The 17,305-nt window shown below is 42.0% G+C and overlaps 2 protein-coding genes across 3 annotated transcripts; both read left to right on the top strand.

The window, feature by feature from the left end:
• Positions 1–128: 128 nt before the first annotated feature.
• LOC109463474 (zinc finger and BTB domain-containing protein 3-like) lies at positions 129–3,451 on the top strand. The gene is made up of 5 exons (XM_019760312.1): positions 129–159; positions 424–520; positions 1,311–1,457; positions 2,026–2,833; positions 3,087–3,451. The coding sequence occupies exons 2-5, from the start codon at positions 476–478 to the stop codon at positions 3,404–3,406; spliced, it is 1,320 nt and encodes a 439-aa protein (XP_019615871.1). The 5' UTR covers positions 129–159; positions 424–475; the 3' UTR covers positions 3,407–3,451.
• A 6,575-nt stretch (positions 3,452–10,026) lies between these two features.
• Positions 10,027–17,291, top strand: LOC109463475 (N-terminal EF-hand calcium-binding protein 1-like). 2 transcript variants are annotated; one of them, XM_019760313.1, is made up of 12 exons: positions 10,027–10,120; positions 10,362–10,386; positions 10,943–11,051; positions 11,874–11,899; positions 12,223–12,320; positions 12,505–12,641; positions 13,323–13,494; positions 13,899–13,952; positions 14,377–14,486; positions 15,244–15,321; positions 15,973–16,064; positions 16,418–17,291. In XM_019760313.1, exons 1-12 carry the CDS (start codon positions 10,031–10,033, stop codon positions 16,444–16,446), a joined length of 1,020 nt encoding a protein of 339 aa, XP_019615872.1. In that variant the 5' UTR covers positions 10,027–10,030; the 3' UTR covers positions 16,447–17,291. The 2 variants fall into 2 exon arrangements, 1 of the variants encoding a protein (XP_019615872.1); XR_002139825.1 differs by lacking the exon at positions 16,418–17,291 and having other exon boundaries at positions 15,244–15,437; positions 15,973–16,065.
• Positions 17,292–17,305: the final 14 nt, after the last annotated feature.

The raw sequence follows: 17,305 nt of genomic DNA, 5'->3' as shown, positions 1-17,305 counted from the left end.
ATATTTCTTAAGTTTCACCTGACAATACACTTAATACAGTAAAATGGTATGGAAATAGAAATTGCGAATATGTATCCAAATCACATACTAGTTTTCTTTTAATTTGGACGATTCCAATATCTGATGAAGGGGGATCAGAAGAACCAATGTGAGTGGGAGGTATGTATGCAGAAATATCGTACAGAAACACTGAATTTCATGGAATTAGAGTTAAATAATTACCTTTAGATTTTTATGGTGGTTAATAAAGGCATGGAACACTAGACAGTAAGTATATTTGCGCAGAATTCGTCTTTATAAACCAGATAAACAACATGCATTTATCACACTTCAGTGAACCGCGTTTAAAATGATCTGAGGCTCTCCATGCATGGCCGGCCAGAGTTGGACTTGAATTTGATTTCATACCTTTACTTTTTACAGAGTCACAAGTTGATAATTCAAGCAGGCCACAAGGTAGAGAGAGGGGCACAATATGGCAACAGCTTCCCACATCATCGACATCCCTTTCCAAGAACAGGTAATTTATAAATTATAGTTGTTTGTGCAGTACACACCAGATGTGTCATTCAAATTCATAAACAAATGCATGTGTACAACTGAATAATTAGCCTCTGAGCTGGTAACAATATCAACAGGCACATCACAGCCATTTCCTACTTAGCTTCAGCTGCCACGCATCAGCATTATTGCCCACGAATAATTGATTGACCACATTTACTTCTACTGTGACAGAATGAAAACTACATGTGGTGTTGGATGACATTATGACTTTTTTTAATGTGGCAAGTGGCAGGACAGAGTTGAAAGGGCTGGTCACCATGTACTTGTAACGTTATATGATTATGAATGTTTTTGAGTAAGAATAAACAGAGCAGTACTAGTTTGTTGAGCTAGACCATGTGAACTAAACATGATGTGTTTGCTTTGCAAATCCTACAATTCTATTTGATTGATTGATTTTAGAAATTTTATCAATAGATTGAATGTTTCCATGTGCTATCCCCAGAAGCATCTGCTGCTGTCCCAGCTGATCATTGATTGATTGATCAGCTTACTGGTTGAATGTTTCCTTGCCCTATACCTATTGATTGATTGATTGATTGGTTGATCGATTGATTGATTGATTGATTGATTATTTCCCTGCCCTACCCCCAGGAGCATGGGCTGCTGTCCCAGCCGATTATTGATTGATTGACTGATTGATCATTTCCATGTGCTATCCCCAGGAACATCAGCTATGCTCCCAGCTGATTAATTGATCTTATTGTTTGATTGATTGATTGATTATTTCCCTGCCCTACCCCCAGGAGCGTCGACTACTGACCCAGCTGAAGACCATGCGAGACCAGGACCAGTTGTGTGACATGACCATACGGGTGGGGACACGGGAATTCCGCTGTCATCAGGCTGTACTAGCAGCCAGCAGTGCTCATTTCCGCAGTGTTTTCATACAGGTGTGTAGTATTACAGTACTAGTACTAGTAGGGTGGTTCATTCTGGTTTATTGTGGATGACCATTCGGATGTGAACACAGGAGTTTCACTGTCATCAGGCAGCACTGCCTGCCAGCAGTGCTCACTTCCGCAGTGTTTTCATACAGGTGTGTAGTATGAGTGGATTGGAATTATTCCTCAGCTAACCAACATCTTTTGCAACGCAATCATTTCTCAGTATTTCTTAGTAGAAACTGGTCTAAGTAAATAAAGATTCTAAATTGGAATCAGCTATTAAAAAGGAATAGAGTCTAATTCCACAGCATCTTTGTACAAGTGTATAAAATTAGTATATGGGAAGGTGTACATGTACGTGTTGATAATACAAAAGAATATAAGCTCGAATATAAGTCCCCTAGTGGCTTTCTCAACTGTTATGAATACCTTCTCAAACAAATATCTTAAGTCTTCATATCTTAAAGACTATATTGCTGGTCAAAAATCTAAGTTGTGACATACAAACAAGGGCCCTTCTTTTCAGTACCAGCCCTGATATTTCACCAACAATTTTTTGTTTCCTTTCTTCCAGGGAGCGCTCAGCTTTCCCAAGATCCTTGACCTCACCTTCACCTCAGCAGACGTCTTCTCCATCATCTTAGACTTCGTCTACACGGCCAGTCTTAAGTGTCCTGCAAACGTCTTACCTCAGGTCCTCCAGGCAGCCAAAGTTCTGGAAATCCACACTCTTGTGGATCATCTTCTTCTGTTCTCAGCTGCATTTGAAGATGGGAATAATACATGTACATCAAATGAGGAGATGGCACAGTCTTCCCTTACAAACTCAGCAGAACTCTTAGCAGAGTCCTGTAGAAATTTACCTGAAGTTTCAGTGCAGTCTACCTGTACAAACCTACCTGTACCTGCAGGACAACCCACCTGTACAAACTTACCTGTACATACAGGACAGCGCGCCTGTACAAACTTACCTGTACCTGCAGGACAGCCCACCTGTAAAGACATCCATGTACCTGTGTCTTCATCAGGAGACCCCACTTGTACAATCTCACCTGAACTTTCACCACAGCCATGTACAGACTTACCTGTACCTGCAGGACAGCCCACCTGTACAACTGTACCTGTCCTTACAGGACAGCCCACCTGTAAAGACTTACCTGTACCTGCAGGACAGCCCACCTGTGCAAACTTACCTGTACCTGCAGGACAGCCCACCTGTACAACTGTACCTGTCCTCACAGGACAGCCCACCTGTAAAAACTTACCTGTACCTGCAGGACAGCCCACCTGTACAAACGTACCTTTACCTGTGCCCTCAGGTGTACACACACCTGTCTCGACACCTGACTCAGGTGTTCAGGACCATGTGGTGGTGAAACAAGGTACGAAACTGGCTGCTTAATAATGAAATTAGCCTGGAAGTTAACATAGTATCTGTATTGATGTTTTTTGCTTGCATTTGTCTGAGTCTGTTTCTGTGTGTACTTGTGTTCTTGTGTTAATGCCATTTGCAATGAAAAAAATTCAGCATTGAGTTACACATTGTACCATACTACATCATTACTTGCAGACTTCAGTTAGCTAAAACTGGATCCAGGACCCTTTCAATTCTTTTTTTTCTTTATCACTATGCAGAGGAGCAAGAGTATGAGCAGGAGGAGGTTGGACAGTGGTCGGAAGATTGTCATCAGGAAGAAGAGTCCATGGTGCGCCAGATCACAGAGCTGAGGGCAGAGGTCATATACCTACGGCAGCAGCTCAGAACTGCAATCGGAGACCCACAGCAGCTTAGAACTGCTATCGGAGACCCACAGCAAGGCGCAACTGCTGTTGGAGACCAGCAGCAAATCATCAGAACGGTAAAAAGACCTCTTGGTTGTTTGAGAAAAAGTTTATTGTCAAATGTTGACTGCTCAAACAACATGTATGATGTCATTTCTTTTGGTTCCCTTTAAGAGATCCCTTTGTACATGGATACATGCTAGACATTAATAGTAGAAAGGACTGTGGAATTACAACATACATCTAACATTGTTAAGGTTCCGGGTCGGAGTTTAATTCTGACCAGAGTCTAAGTAAGTGCGCAGTAAATCGCCGGAAACGTGACTTTGTATGGTATGTTTTGGCCGCGATATCCCTGAAATCGTAATATCTGTGTACATATCTTTGTATTTTCTGAAAAGCCTGTTAGTTGTAGCCTTTATAGGTGGCGTAATGTTGGTGGTCCAGCGAAGACTTCCTGGTATTCGTCCGCGCGGATGGTTATGTGGCCTTTTCGCCTGACCGCCAGGATGGTACGTTCTATATGCGTTCTGGGTGTGTTCGGGCCATCGAAGATAGCGATAAACTTATCGCATCGATTTTAATTAAATTCAAATTTTGAAAACATTAGGTTCTGAGCTTCTTCGAGTACTAAGCCGTTACCCTGGGAAAATTCGTTTTTTCCATGCAGCCATGGTTAAAAATGACGAAAAAAATGACCCCTTTTTTAAAAATGTACTTTGATGTGCCTTATTTACCCCTAAATAAATTGGACGCAGAAAATATCAATCAAGTGTATTGATAAGCGGCACGGCACCCCTTTCCACCAAAAGAGTGAAAAATTCCGAACCGCGTTTAGTACAGAAATGACAGCCCGTCGGGCTGAGGGTGTCAAATTGCTCGAAATACGGAGAGAAACTCCGGTCCGAGACCTTAACTCACCAGGTTTCAGTGCTACTTCAGCTGTTGTCTCCAACCACACAAACACACACACACACACACTGACACACACACACGCACAGGCACACACACACACACACACACACACACATACACACACACACACACACACACACATGCACGCACGCGCACACACACACACATACACATCATCACTAAAAAAGCTTTAAACAACTGCAATTAAATGTGCAAAGATTGGGTGCAACAAGTTGTTCGGTGTGATATAGATCTGTGGTTTTCCCACAGCGGCATGGACCAGGCCCGGGTAAGACAGAGCTCCTCCCGGGTACCGGGGTGTACATCTCTCAGTCTGACCTCCATCTCCTGACTGTGACAGCCGGCTACAGCGGGCGGCAGCTCTGCCACAACCTGTTCGACCACTTCTACCGGAACGTGGACCTTTCCCGCTACACGGCCTTCCCGCACAGGAACGGAACCGTGGGGAAGATCGCCCTGGACCAAAACGTGTTAGAGGCAATACAAGGTATTAACTAGAGAAGTAACATTTGCAATGTTTACCTTCGGATAGTGGTGCATACCTAAACCCACATTTAGGTTCAGGTCCGGATTCAAGTCCAGAGGTTTAGGTGCGATTCAATTCAGTTCCGGACTTGTAAGTCCGGACCTAAACCCATGGCATATACAAAATTGCATGTTGGCAACCTTGCGATGTTGTCTGGGTGAAACCTATTATAGTTCCCAAGTCCTACAACCTCTCCGCAAATAGAGAAGATGTAGGACTCAGGAGCTATAATTCATGTAGGTTTGGTAACCAGGCTAGTACATACTACATTTTGTTGTGACGCCTAAAGGGAGCAAGCTAGCCTGGGTTCCATCCTTCGTAGTTTCCGCTGGCTACCTAATGTCCCTAGCTATTATGGAGGATGGCACCCAGGCTAGGGTTAATCTCTAAGCAGATCCAAGGGTGGCAAAAGACACTTTTTGCCAGAGAACCTCCATATGCCAACCCTTGGGTTTTGCCATCCTAGGATCTGCTTGGAGGTTAGGCTAGGGGCCAGCCTGACAGTATACATGTATAGTAACCTGCTAGAATTCTAGGAATTGTACAGTTCGTCAGTCAACTGATTTTCCTTTCAAAAAGTAATTGCAGTTTAATCCAGTCTTTGATTATACTGCTACAGGGTCCCTGACACGGGTGGGCAGCAGTCAGCTAGTCTTCACACCGCATTTTGATTTGCAAAAAATGAGAGGTTGACATATCTAGCATTTCAATTCAATCTGTTCCAGGATTTGTATTGAAGATGACAACAGAAGAAATGTGGAACGCTGACGTCACGAAGGGCCAAATCCACAGGATCTTCGGGAACAAGTGTACAGCTGCACTGAGGGGAACCAAGAGGAGACTTGTCATGTCATGTAGCTGATTTTAGTGTCAGATTTTAAAACTGGGGTGCAGCTTGTCAGTTTCCTTTCTACAACAGTGGAAAAGTCCTTTCCACAGCAGATGGTGCATACTAGTACATGTATATATGACAGTTCCCATATCCAGTTCAATAGTTGTATTTAATTACTAGTACTACTATATAATACTAGAGTTTGCCAGTAGGCAGATACTACTGATATTGAGACAGTAACCATTTACTGTTTTGTCTGTAGATGTGATATGTTTATGTACATACATACATGTACAAGGAGGCTCGATGTGGACTAATTTATATACAAATGTATATAATGTAGCATCAAGTATGTAAGTCTACAGTTAGCTGAATCCTGTTGGTATTACTATAGGATGTAGACCCTAGCAGAAGAGTTGCAACCAAACCCAGCATCTGCACATAGCATTGTTACAATTGTTTCAAATCACTGTACTTTATGCATACTAGTAAATGACCAATTGTTAAGACAGGACGTTTACTGTTTTGCCATTAGACATTAGTGTACTGATTAATTACTGTCAAGTAGTGTATTTTATTACTTTGTTTGCTATTTTACTAGTAAACATTTTCTGTTCCTCCCTGAAACGATTGCTGCTTTTTTTCGTATACACTTATGTATGACCAGCGACCATGGCAATGGATCTATGACAACCTTTTTCATCCTATACGCATTACGCTAAATTTAGAAAGCCAAGAATTACACAAAATGTAGCCATCTTACTCCGAATGGCGGGAATAAAAACAGCTTTCCCTACGAATCACTGTCAGACACTTAATTTTTACGGCACACCCATAACTGTCCTAAAAATGCCCTGAAGTTGTCGCACAGGTTGACTAGTAGGTGGAACAACCTGGAGTGACCGGTCATCATTTTCATATTCTGGTCACGCACACTCCTGGGCAGTGTCGCTTATTATAATACATTATGATATTCTGATGACGTGGATACAGAAAACCAGTCGAATCACTGCGTTATAAACTCAGCTCAGAGCCCGGAGTCCCATTCCAACTGAAGACTCTCCAAAGTCAGTCCGTAAAACGAAGACTACAGCAGTGCGCGTCGCCCGTCCTGCAAAATGAGGTGAGTTTTGTCACTACATAAAAAGAGAACGGGGCACTTTGAGCAAGGTGATTCAGTTTGAGCCTTCTTACTTTGAGGAAACGTATTTTTTGTAAATCCTGCCAGTCGGGTGGGTCGGTAGGTGCCACTAGGATAGGCGCGGATAGGCGCCCAAGCAGAGGGGCGGGCGTAGGCTGGTGACCAATGTCCATTCTCCTCGGTCAGCTTTGGAGTGTTTCGGCCCCGAGTTTGTTCAACAGGCTTTTGCTGTGGCAAGCGATCTTTCCCTTCGGCTTTCCCGTGTTCGTGTAGCCGGGTATCCAGTCCTTCGTGGTTGGGCAGGCCGTCTTCGGCGCTCTAATAGTTTTCCTCCGCCCAGTACAACAGACCGCCCGGTAGGTGTTACGCCTGTAGGGAACTTTGCTAATAGAGTTTGGCACGCCAGGAGTCGGGATTAACTCCGAGTGTAACGGCTGCTGATGTGGCGTTGTTAATTAACCCTTAATTGTCCCGCTGCTTCAAACAATTGCGAATTAAGCAGATTCACGTCCCCAGTCTGAAATCCCCATCAGCACAGGAACCATATAATGCACAGAATAACCAGCAGGATAGGGTTAAGATATTATCGACCTTTCTGGTTAGGGACGCAGCGCCACTTGAACATAGTATTTCAATCACATGTCGGAATATTTTGTCAAACCAGCCTTGATTTTTAATCGCAAGAATTATATGTGTAGACAATTTTCTTGTGTTGGCATGAACCTGTAATCATCTGTAGGCAGCAGTTCTATAACCATCTTTCCCTCCAGGATGTTCTGTTTTCTGCACACAACTTAGTATCTAAAAACAAACGTTAAACCGGATAAAGAGCATTTGTTTGTTGTCTATAGCTGGCCCTGTTGACCCCTTATTATTACAGGTGTGCTGAAGACTGGCTCCTCCTACGATGTGCGCTTCGCTTGTTGCGTTGTTTTGCGCGCTTATAGAGGATAGAAAAAAGAGGTGGAAAACGTCCTTGCCAACATAAATGCACATACAGTACAGTATATGGGATGTAGGCAGATAGTGAGAGTGTAACATTCTTACAATGGCATGTTTCTATGTATATACATGTATGTTTTATTTTTTATTTTTATTCCAACATGTAATCACCAGACGTGGTGACGACACACTCAAGTTTTTCAACTTATATTCATGCCGCCACCAACACAGGGGACAAATACATGGCAGGACAATACTCATTTACACCTGAGCGAAGTGAGGAAAGTCGTGTTAAGTTCCTTACCCAAGGGCACAAGATCGGTGGCATGTCAGGACTCGAACCCGGGACCTCTAGGTTCCGAGTCGCGCACTCTGCCGCTAGGCCACACGACCCCGCTAACATGTATGTTGTTGACAACATTACAAAATGTCGAGTATTTCGTTAAACGGACAAAGGTGTGATAATTTTGGTAATAACTGTGATATTTCTGGACTTCATTCTTACTTTGCCTTCTGATTTCCAGTACCCGTGCCATCGTCATGTTGGTGCTGCTTGCCGGCATAGTAGCCGAGTCTGATGCCGGTAAGTGTCAAAATGATCCGTGTAATTATCAATTCTAGATCAGAGATATCGATATAAAGTTGGTAGTTTGAATTCTGTTGAGGCTCACCCCTTACTTTATCTTCTGAGTGGGCATTTTTATTTTTAGCCTACAATATTTTAATGACACTGTAGAAGAACAGCATGCAAGCAAATTAGATGCATGGATAGTGGATTGATTACGTTCATGCCGCGGAGAGGGTAAAATATTTTTTAATCTTTTATTTTTACGAAGTTGGCGGGCCCAACGACTTCTGTCCGACTGGCCCTGTCGGCAACAACCCAAACGTGAACGTTTGGGGCTGCGATGCCCCATACGGCAAAGGGGAAACCTGTAACTTCAGCTGTACCTTCAAAGGCCGCTCCTACCAGGGCACCTGTACCTGCGGCCCCCCAGGTAACGGCTGGCACTGCAACCCACGGACACCTTGTGCAGGAATTCTTGGTAAGTCAACTATCAGGCAACGAGATGGTTGCAAATGCAGCAACCGTACAGCGCTCAGGTGGTAGAATACATGAAAATTGGACAGGGTTGTTGAAAAAAACTTTGAATCATAACCAAGATATCATCAAACTCAAGTTTTTGCATAATTACCCATGATATTGTACGTACCTTTGAATCCACTGTCAGTTTTGGAGCCTAAATTTGATATCGTTTCGGTGTTAAGTTCTGAAGTCCTCCTGTGTTATTTCCAACAGCACCGATTAAGGAGGGGGCTAAGTTTCGCCGCCCTGTTCCAGACGCTCCAAATCCCCCTCCCCTAGACGCGCGCTTGACTCCATTTGAGACGGAGGACATCAACTCCCCCAGTCGAGGCTGAAGAAAATCACCAGCCGCTACAGTGGATAATAGCAGGCATCAAGATCAGGAATTCTACTGTTAGTACATGGCATCATGGTTATATGAATGAATATGGCATATTCCGTACGCGTGATTGCGACTATATTTTCATTCACGATATGCTAGCGGAAATGCTGAATTAGACATTTGCTTTTAGTTTTCTCTTTCTTATTAATGTTGTTACATCAAGATAAGTATACCCTGGTGAAAAAAATAAATAATAAACAACATACAATAAACAAAAGTCAAGCTAAGTTTAGAAAGAAAGTCCTTGTGCTACAGTATCTACAATATCAATACAGTATCTACAATATGTTATCTTATATCACTTAAACACTTAGTAAAATGTCACATACATATAGGCCATAAGAATATCCTGTTAAATAAATAAACAAGAAACAACATTTAACAGTAAACAATAGTCAAGTCTTGACAAAAACTCCAGTAACTTTGCCTTGTTTTACAGTATCTACAATATCAAATTTAACGTTATTTTAGTAACTTTCAACTTCTACCATCCTCTGGATAAACCTCATTGGTTGAGAGAACGATAAATAAAGATGAGTGACTGCAATATTATTTGCTTTTAGATGCAAGTTGCTGAATAAAATTCTAACCGATGGATCATTCTTTGTGTCATTGATTTGTAAGAAACGCATGAGACTGACTTAGCCTCTACCAGGCTTCGGGAGGCGGCTGAAAAGAGTACAAAACGGCCAAATAGAGACAGAGATAACATGCGAGGGGAGTTTGTCTGCTGGGAGAGAACATTTTGACGCAACCGAAATGTTCTCTCCCAGCAGACAATCTCCACTAGCATGCTATCTCTCTATTTGGCCGTTTTGTACTCTTTTTCAGCCGCCTCCCGAAGCCTGGTAGAGGCTATATTAAAGACTGACTGATAGTAGTAGTACGTAGTAGTGGTGCGACCACCGACCTGCCCCTCCCCACACTGCAAGTGGACCATCCCAGTCCAAGATGGCGGACGGAGAGGAGAATTCTGGCAGCCCGGTAGAAACGCCCACCGGTCCCGCCCCGCAGGAGAAGGGCATGTCGGCGTTTCTGGACGTAAGTGTCTCTCCAGATGTCAGACTACTTCTCTTGACTATTCAGTGTTCATTTAACACGCGAATATAAGCTGTAAATGCAGAGATATGCCGCCATAACATACCGGTAATTTGCTAGCCCCTCCCTAGTATGAAACTCGGTTTACCTGAAAAATAGGTCAACATATTTCTCCTTCTGTTTCAATGGTTTCATCACATTGTTTCCTTCATTCTAATACTCTTTTTTTTTTTTTTGTTAACAGGTTTTTCGCAGAGCTGACAAGAATGGTAGGTGATATAATAATCAAGTTATACTAGTACTACTACTATAGCTAGTAGTACTTACTGTTAGAGCTTTATATTCATATGGGTCTGCCTACTAGTAAATACCTCAACTGGGCCTATTAAATAATAAAAAGTATTCCGTAGTGTACATGGACCCTTTTTAATGCCCTAGATACATTGTCTATGCGATTATAAATAGGAAAACACACTATGACTCCTAATATAAGGCTTTCCAAAAATTAAAGAGGGCCTGCATGGGGGGGGGGAGTGATTACAAATTACGCAAAATTTTCGCCACCGATTACGAATTACCTTAAAGTCTCAGAGCTGATTACAACTTTACGCTTTGCAGCTAATGTTCTATTACGAATTACGTTGATTTTTGGGGAAGCTGCCTACGGATTACGAAGACTAAAAAGGCCTGATTACGCCTTATGAAAAAAGGCATGCAGACCCCCATTAAAGGTCCAATGTAGTGTAGCTACTATATGTCGGTATACATATGAATGTCAACTGCCTGTCTGTTAATTATCTTTCTAACCTTCTTGATAATTTCTAGACGATGGAGCTCTGTCGTGGTTTGAGTTTAAGAACTACTTTGACGACGGCTCTCTGTCAGAAATGGAGCTGGGCGAACTGTTCCACCGCATAGACACCCACGACACCAAGTAAGGACAGACATTCTAGTATTTGTATTGGTAACACTTTAGCCAAATTATACGATTCACACTTTTAGCAGCTCTTCCACTGGCCAGGTTTCTCAAAAATTACATTTAAGTCTCAATCAGCCTCTGGCAGCAAGAGAAATTTTTGTGTAACCATTTTAAAGCTCCTTGCAGTTGGTGTAACACAGGCAGTGCAGCCATTTTCCTTTGAAAATCTCTGAAAGATGAGATACAAATTGCGTCGCCAATTTATCATTAATTTCTTGTTGAATAATAATTAAATACAAAACATAATGATTAGATTTTGTGGGAAGTCTTTCTCTAACTGTATGCACACTGACTGGGAGTGTTTTGTTATGTTTGTGTGTTTGTGTTGCATGCAAAGTGACAGGCCCAACCCAGGACAGTATACAGGCCTGTATGTACATGTATCATGGTATCACATCAGGGTGTGGTCTTCAATATACATGTACTGTCAAATCAGTTTTTCTAGACACCATTATGAAAAAATTGTTCGCAATAGACAGATGGTCACAGTGTATGAACTAGTTTGTAGACTCACAACCTTTTTACCTATGAAGGGGTGAAGTCCTAGAAGAATGATTTCCCTGTTTTAAATGATGTAGATGTCATCACTAGAAAATTCCATTGTGTTCATCTAAGCTCCATGTGTAGCTGATGTTTACCAGTAGATACAAGTTTAATGTATTACCGCAAACTGAGGAGTTCCAAGTTGTTAAGGATGATGACTGTCTAACCTGTACTAGAGTTGTGTTCTTATTTGTTTTTGTTGTCTTAATTTTATTCTCTTGTTCACATTCACAGTAACATTGATGTTGGAGAGCTATGTGGTGAGTACTAACTCTATACAAAAGTTACAAGCCAACTTGAAGATACTTTTTTTTTTAATATTGTAATAACAGTAAAATAGTCTGGAACATTACTTGTAACTTTAAGTTTAACAGATGTTCTGCATTAATAACTAACATAAAACACAGTGTTCCTAACCCACTACTGGCTTTCGTACAGCCTTTTATTAGCTTACTGGTAATAATACATTCATGTAAGTTAACCTAACATGTAGAACATAATGACTTCAAATTGTAGCTTTTACTAGTTGACGATGCAGCACTTAGTCACAAACTTAAGGCTTTTTACTGTGTTTCCTCTCCAGACTACTTCTCCCAGCAGCTGGGCCCGTTTCAGCAGGTTTTCAGTGCCCTGGAGGACCTGAACTCTTCTATCAACACGGCTCTCATGTCTACTGCACAGGTACAGGGGTCAGGGTCAAGGGTTAGGGTAAAGGTCAGGGTAAAGGTCAAGGTAAAAATCTTTGCTGCTTTGTAATAGGGTTCAATCACAAGACATGATAGTCATATTTGTGGCTTTACAATGACCAATAATTGAGTCTCACAGATTTTGAATTTTCAAACCCTTGTCTCTGATTGGTCCCCAGGACTATCCCAGCATGCCGCAGGAGAGCCAGTTTGTGCGCCGTTTCCTGCTGAAGGAGGTTCTGAACCAGATGGACTCCCAGCAGCGCTCCGTGGACGTGGCCAGCGAACATCTGGAGCAGGAGTCTGGGTCTCAGGAGTATGTATGGGGGTTAGGGGTTAGAGGTCAGGGGTTAAGGGTCAGGGGTTAGAGGTTCTGAACCGGATGGACTCCCAGCAGCGCTCCGTGGACGTGGCCAGCGAACATCTGGAGCAGGAGTCTGGCTCTCAGGAGTATGTATGGGGGTTAGGGGTCAGAGGTTAAAGGTTAGAGGTGATAGGTCAGAGGTTAGAGGTTCTGAATCTCACTGGATCTCAGGAGTACGTATGGGGGGTTAGAGGTCAGGGGTTATGAGTCAGAGGTTAGAACTTGTATGAAAGCATAGAAGGATCAAAAATGTTCTGGCCCTATTAAAAAGTGAGAGCTTCTTCTACTTCAAACACCAGTAAGATGGTAGATACTTTAGAATTTACTGACCTAGACCTGAATTACTTTTAACTCTGGATGCCATGAAGTAAAAATGATAGAAACTGACAGAGAATACTGTTTCTAACTTCTCCCCATACAGACCGAAATGTATAGAAAACTGACAGAGAAATTTCTTGCTAAATCCTCCCCATACGGACCCGTGGTTAAAATAGAGAACTAGCAGAGAAATATGTTTTTAAATCCTCCCCATACAGGCCTTACCTTAGACCTTAGTTCTTCCTCCCTATACAGACTCCTTTACAGAGAACTAGTAAACTAACAGTGAAACATTTCTTAATCTTCCCCATACAGACCGGTGGATGCCAAAGTGGAGGAGGAGCCTCGGCTGAACCGCGCCCGTCGGCGGGACATCCGTCGTCAGATGTCCGGGCTGTCCCGGCTGGACAGCAGTGAGGACAGCAGCGTTCTGCTGACTCAGCAGGTTCTCAGGCTCAAGACGCTGCTCGACACCTTACAGAGCAAGGTGGGTCTCAAGACACCACTTAAGGAATTCAGAAACATCGCTTGAGACAAGCCAGACTCTTTAGATTTTGATACATTGTATCTTGTAACCCATATGGGGTAGGCAACAGGGTCGCAAGAATATTCATTCATTCATTCATTCATTCATTCATTCATTCATTCATTCATTCATTCATTCATTCATTCATTCATTCATTCATTCATTCATTCATCCATCCATCCATCCATCCATTAATCCATCCATCCATTCATTCATTCATTCACAGAATAACAAGCCCAATAGGAGAAGCAGAGGTTATGAAGGCTGCTTAGAAACATACCCTGCCCCATATAAATGTCAAGAACGTGAAGGAAGACTGAGTAGTTTGAGAACTAACTTATGTCTGAGGTGTGTTTTTGTTCCAGGTGAGGCTGCAGCCTATAGAAGAGGAGCTGGATATGGAGGATGGAGTGTCCCTGGTGAGTACAGCTGGGTGGGAACTTGTAGGCTGGTGTCCAAATCTTTTTTTTTTTAGGTGCTGGGACTCTTTTCTGCCCTGTGCAAATGGGACAAAAGAGAATCAGCCACTGCAATAGGTTTGGACACCAGAATAGGGAATGGGGACTTCTGACAGGCAGTAACATTTTGTTTGTAGCTTTGCTGACCTGAAGAGATGAAAACAAACTGTTTCAGGGGGTGAATAAAGTCAGAACTTGATACTAACTGTCTTTCTTCCCAGTTTGTACAACTCTGTGCCACATTTTTGCTAAAAATGCATGAAAGCTAAAAAAATGAATTGGTGCAGCTCTATGGCAGTTTCAGAGAGTGTTAGTTCAGACAGTGTTGCTGTCCTTGGTGCTAAAAGCAAAGTTTTAAACACTGAATATAATATGATGTTTCCAGGTGCAGCTGGTCCAGCGGAGGATGGAGATAGAGGAGGATAAGGAAGAGGAGTTCAGGAAGGCTCTGAGAGAGTATCTGGAGACAGTGGAGGGGACAGACGGATGCATCAAGTATGTAACCCTGTGTTGTACAATAGTTGAGTAATGTCTAGCATGTTCAATGAGTATTTTTTTCTGATTTGCAAATAAAAATGAAAATTCAGAATCAACTGCAAAATGCTCATATTTTTCCCTGAACAGTTGAAAACAGTCCTTTTCTTACTACTTGTTACAGTCATTACATCTTTCAATGCAATGGTATCATTAAAAGTTCAAAATTCATTGTTTAAATTTTGAACCAGCCTGGTGTGTTGACTTCATGGCTCCTATCGTACCATTTTGGGCCATAATAGGATGCCTAGGACTGTTTTTGTTTTTTTTTTCGCCCGCCCGCTCCAATATTTTCCTAGAAAAATCCGTTAACCAAGAAATTAAATTAGTGTGGCCTAATGTGTGGTAGTCAGCAAGGAAAGAACTTCCCAGACTGAGTACAACCTAATTACAGTCCTGTTATAGAACTATCCACCACATTTTAGTAGCACGCATAGTCCTGTGGGTCAAGAAGTTTATGTGTGACTTCAAATCCCAGCTGTTGTCACATGCACACTACTGTAAAAGGTAACAGTCCTTAGGACGGGACATTAAGCTGTGGTCCACTGTTCATTGTATAAAAACTAGGGGAATTTCTCCAGTAAAATGAACCTGTAAATATACTGTACTGCACATAGTGTCTGTCTTCTATGTCATGACCAGTGGAAGAGTAGCTCAACTAAACTGGATCAAGATCACAATCGATCATATTTGATTTGATTCTTGTCTCCCCGTGCAGCCTGTGTGTGTGTCGCACCCCCGACAGACAAGAGATCATCCTGTACGAGATCTGGGCAGGCACTCAGGCATGGAAAACGTGAGTCTTTTTACCTCATCCTGTATGAGATCTGGGCAGGCACTCAGGCATGGAAAACGTGAGTCTTTTTACCTCATCCTGTATGAGATCTGGGCAGGCACTCAGGCATGGAAAACGTGAGTCATCTATAGCCTCCACCAGGCCCTCCTACAGGGGTACGGGTCCTAGTCTCCACCAGGCCTTCCTACAGGGGTACTGGGGAGATCCTAGAATTCGGTGAAATAAGGGAAATAGTCCAGGAGAGTCAGTCCGCAAGAGGGTTAGTTTCCCCCTCTAACTGCGCGGCCAGTCAAACCTACAAGGCAGCCAAACTCCCCTGGCAAATATTCTCATATATATAATCGGTGTAGTTAGTCTGGTAGAGACTAAGTCATCTTCACATGTACTGTAAAACCTCAAAACTTTCCCAGAAGTTTTTCTCTGCAAATTTACGAAACTGCAAGTATGCATTTCCAGTGTACTGTACTACAGAGTAGTTCCAACTGCACATTCAAAACACATCAAATTTAAACCTCTTTTCCCCATAACCACTGGAAAACAGCATTGAAGTACATAAATTTACAGTTGACATAAAGCGGAGCAACGTACATTACATTTGTTGTTTTTTCTGCATTTCTAAACATTAATTTGTTTATTTGTTTACATTTTCAGACATGTGAGTTCATCAGTCAGCAAGACATTCCAGCACAAGGTCATTGACCTTCTGGCCCAGCCCGAGCAGATGTCAACCATCACCATACCAGGTGGGCTCACACCCCTCTGTCTCAGTGGTACAGGCCAGATTTACATGGTGTTGGTCTGGGTTTGGACCAGTCCACTGTGTGTAATGGGTGATATGTTGAATAGTGCTCTGTTCTGTACAAATGTATCTTAGCATGGAATGTGTTTGTGTGTTTTTGAGACATTTATCAAGATTTTTTTTATAGTCAGTTAATTGCTTTTTGGACAGATTTAGATTGTGTAATGTAGCTCCAGTTCTGCATTTTAAGAAACTAACTACCCGTAGAAATCCATAAATGCTTCATGGAAGTGTGAAATATTTGAGTTCATGTTGAAAGATTTCTGTAACTGTACTGTTGTGATTTTTCCCTGACAGCCTCCTGGCTGCAGACTGATGCAGAGTGAAGAACTCCCCTCACAGCAGGCTGAGGTGTTCAGGTGTAGTGCCAAGCTGGATTCTAGTGTCGGCTTTTCTCTTGTCTTCGTTACTAGTTTTACGTGGACTGTTTGTCTATAAGCCAAAAAGCAGTTACTCAAGCAACTGGATATGATTTTTGAAATGGTCAGACGTTTCAGGTAGTATCCACTACCTTTCGTCAATGACTGAGAGACCTTGTTTGTCTATAAGCCTGTTCATCTTTCTAATTCTAACTTCCTAACTCACACAAAGTACAAAATATCTATATTGTAGTTTACACACAAACTTTACGGTAGGAGAGAGATCCAAGAGGACACATTTTAATGTAACTTTCAGCCAAAAAAAATAAAATCATGGTGCTGGTTTTTGTCCTGCCATATTACTAGTATGTAGGTAAAATATATAGGTAAAGGAGGCTGTGTATGTGGTTTCAAGGTGAATGGTATTCACATTTCAACAAGTGGTGTGTAGCTGTCAAGGGTTTAGATAATACCTAGTCTTTGGAAATATTAACCTCAAAAATGACTTCAACTTTCTACCTGTTGAACGAAATGAAAGGAACTTATCGGAATGTTGTAATTATTATCATTATAATATAACCTGATATCGTTTAGCTTCATAGGTCTATAATAATGATGTTAATGGTAACTTCATATCGTTATGTAGTATAAGGTATAACTTTTGGTATTGTTAAAGAATGCACTAAAATAATAAGTAATCAAAATTAAATTTATACATACAGTATATTATTACTTACTAGGTGTCTAGGTAATAGATTTTTCACCATTTTTGTTTTTTGAAGTTTTATTTTATTCACACAATAGTGAGCTGTCATGTAGTAATGTA

The sequence above is a fragment of the Branchiostoma belcheri genome, unplaced genomic scaffold (assembly GCF_001625305.1).
Source record: "Branchiostoma belcheri isolate BF01 breed outbred unplaced genomic scaffold, Haploidv18h27 scaffold126, whole genome shotgun sequence".
Taxonomy (NCBI): domain Eukaryota; kingdom Metazoa; phylum Chordata; class Leptocardii; order Amphioxiformes; family Branchiostomatidae; genus Branchiostoma; species Branchiostoma belcheri.
The sequence above is the reverse complement of the archived record's forward strand: the minus strand, read 5'-3'. Positions and strand labels throughout refer to the sequence as shown.

Bases quoted from the DNA above. Each gene is read 5' to 3' on its own strand.
- LOC109463474 (XM_019760312.1), top strand. From the start codon at position 476: ATGGCAACAGCTTCCCACATCATCGACATCCCTTTCCAAGAACAG. The intron at 521-1,310 runs GTAATTTATAAA...CCCTACCCCCAG, and splicing joins ACATCCCTTTCCAAGAACAG to GAGCGTCGACTACTGACCCA. The intron at 1,458-2,025 runs GTGTGTAGTATT...CCTTTCTTCCAG, and splicing joins TCCGCAGTGTTTTCATACAG to GGAGCGCTCAGCTTTCCCAA.
- LOC109463475 (XM_019760313.1), top strand. From the start codon at position 10,031: ATGGCGGACGGAGAGGAGAATTCTGGCAGCCCGGTAGAAACGCCCACC. The intron at 11,900-12,222 runs GTGAGTACTAAC...TTTCCTCTCCAG, and splicing joins TGATGTTGGAGAGCTATGTG to ACTACTTCTCCCAGCAGCTG. The intron at 16,065-16,417 runs GTGGGCTCACAC...TTTCCCTGACAG, and splicing joins GTCAACCATCACCATACCAG to CCTCCTGGCTGCAGACTGAT.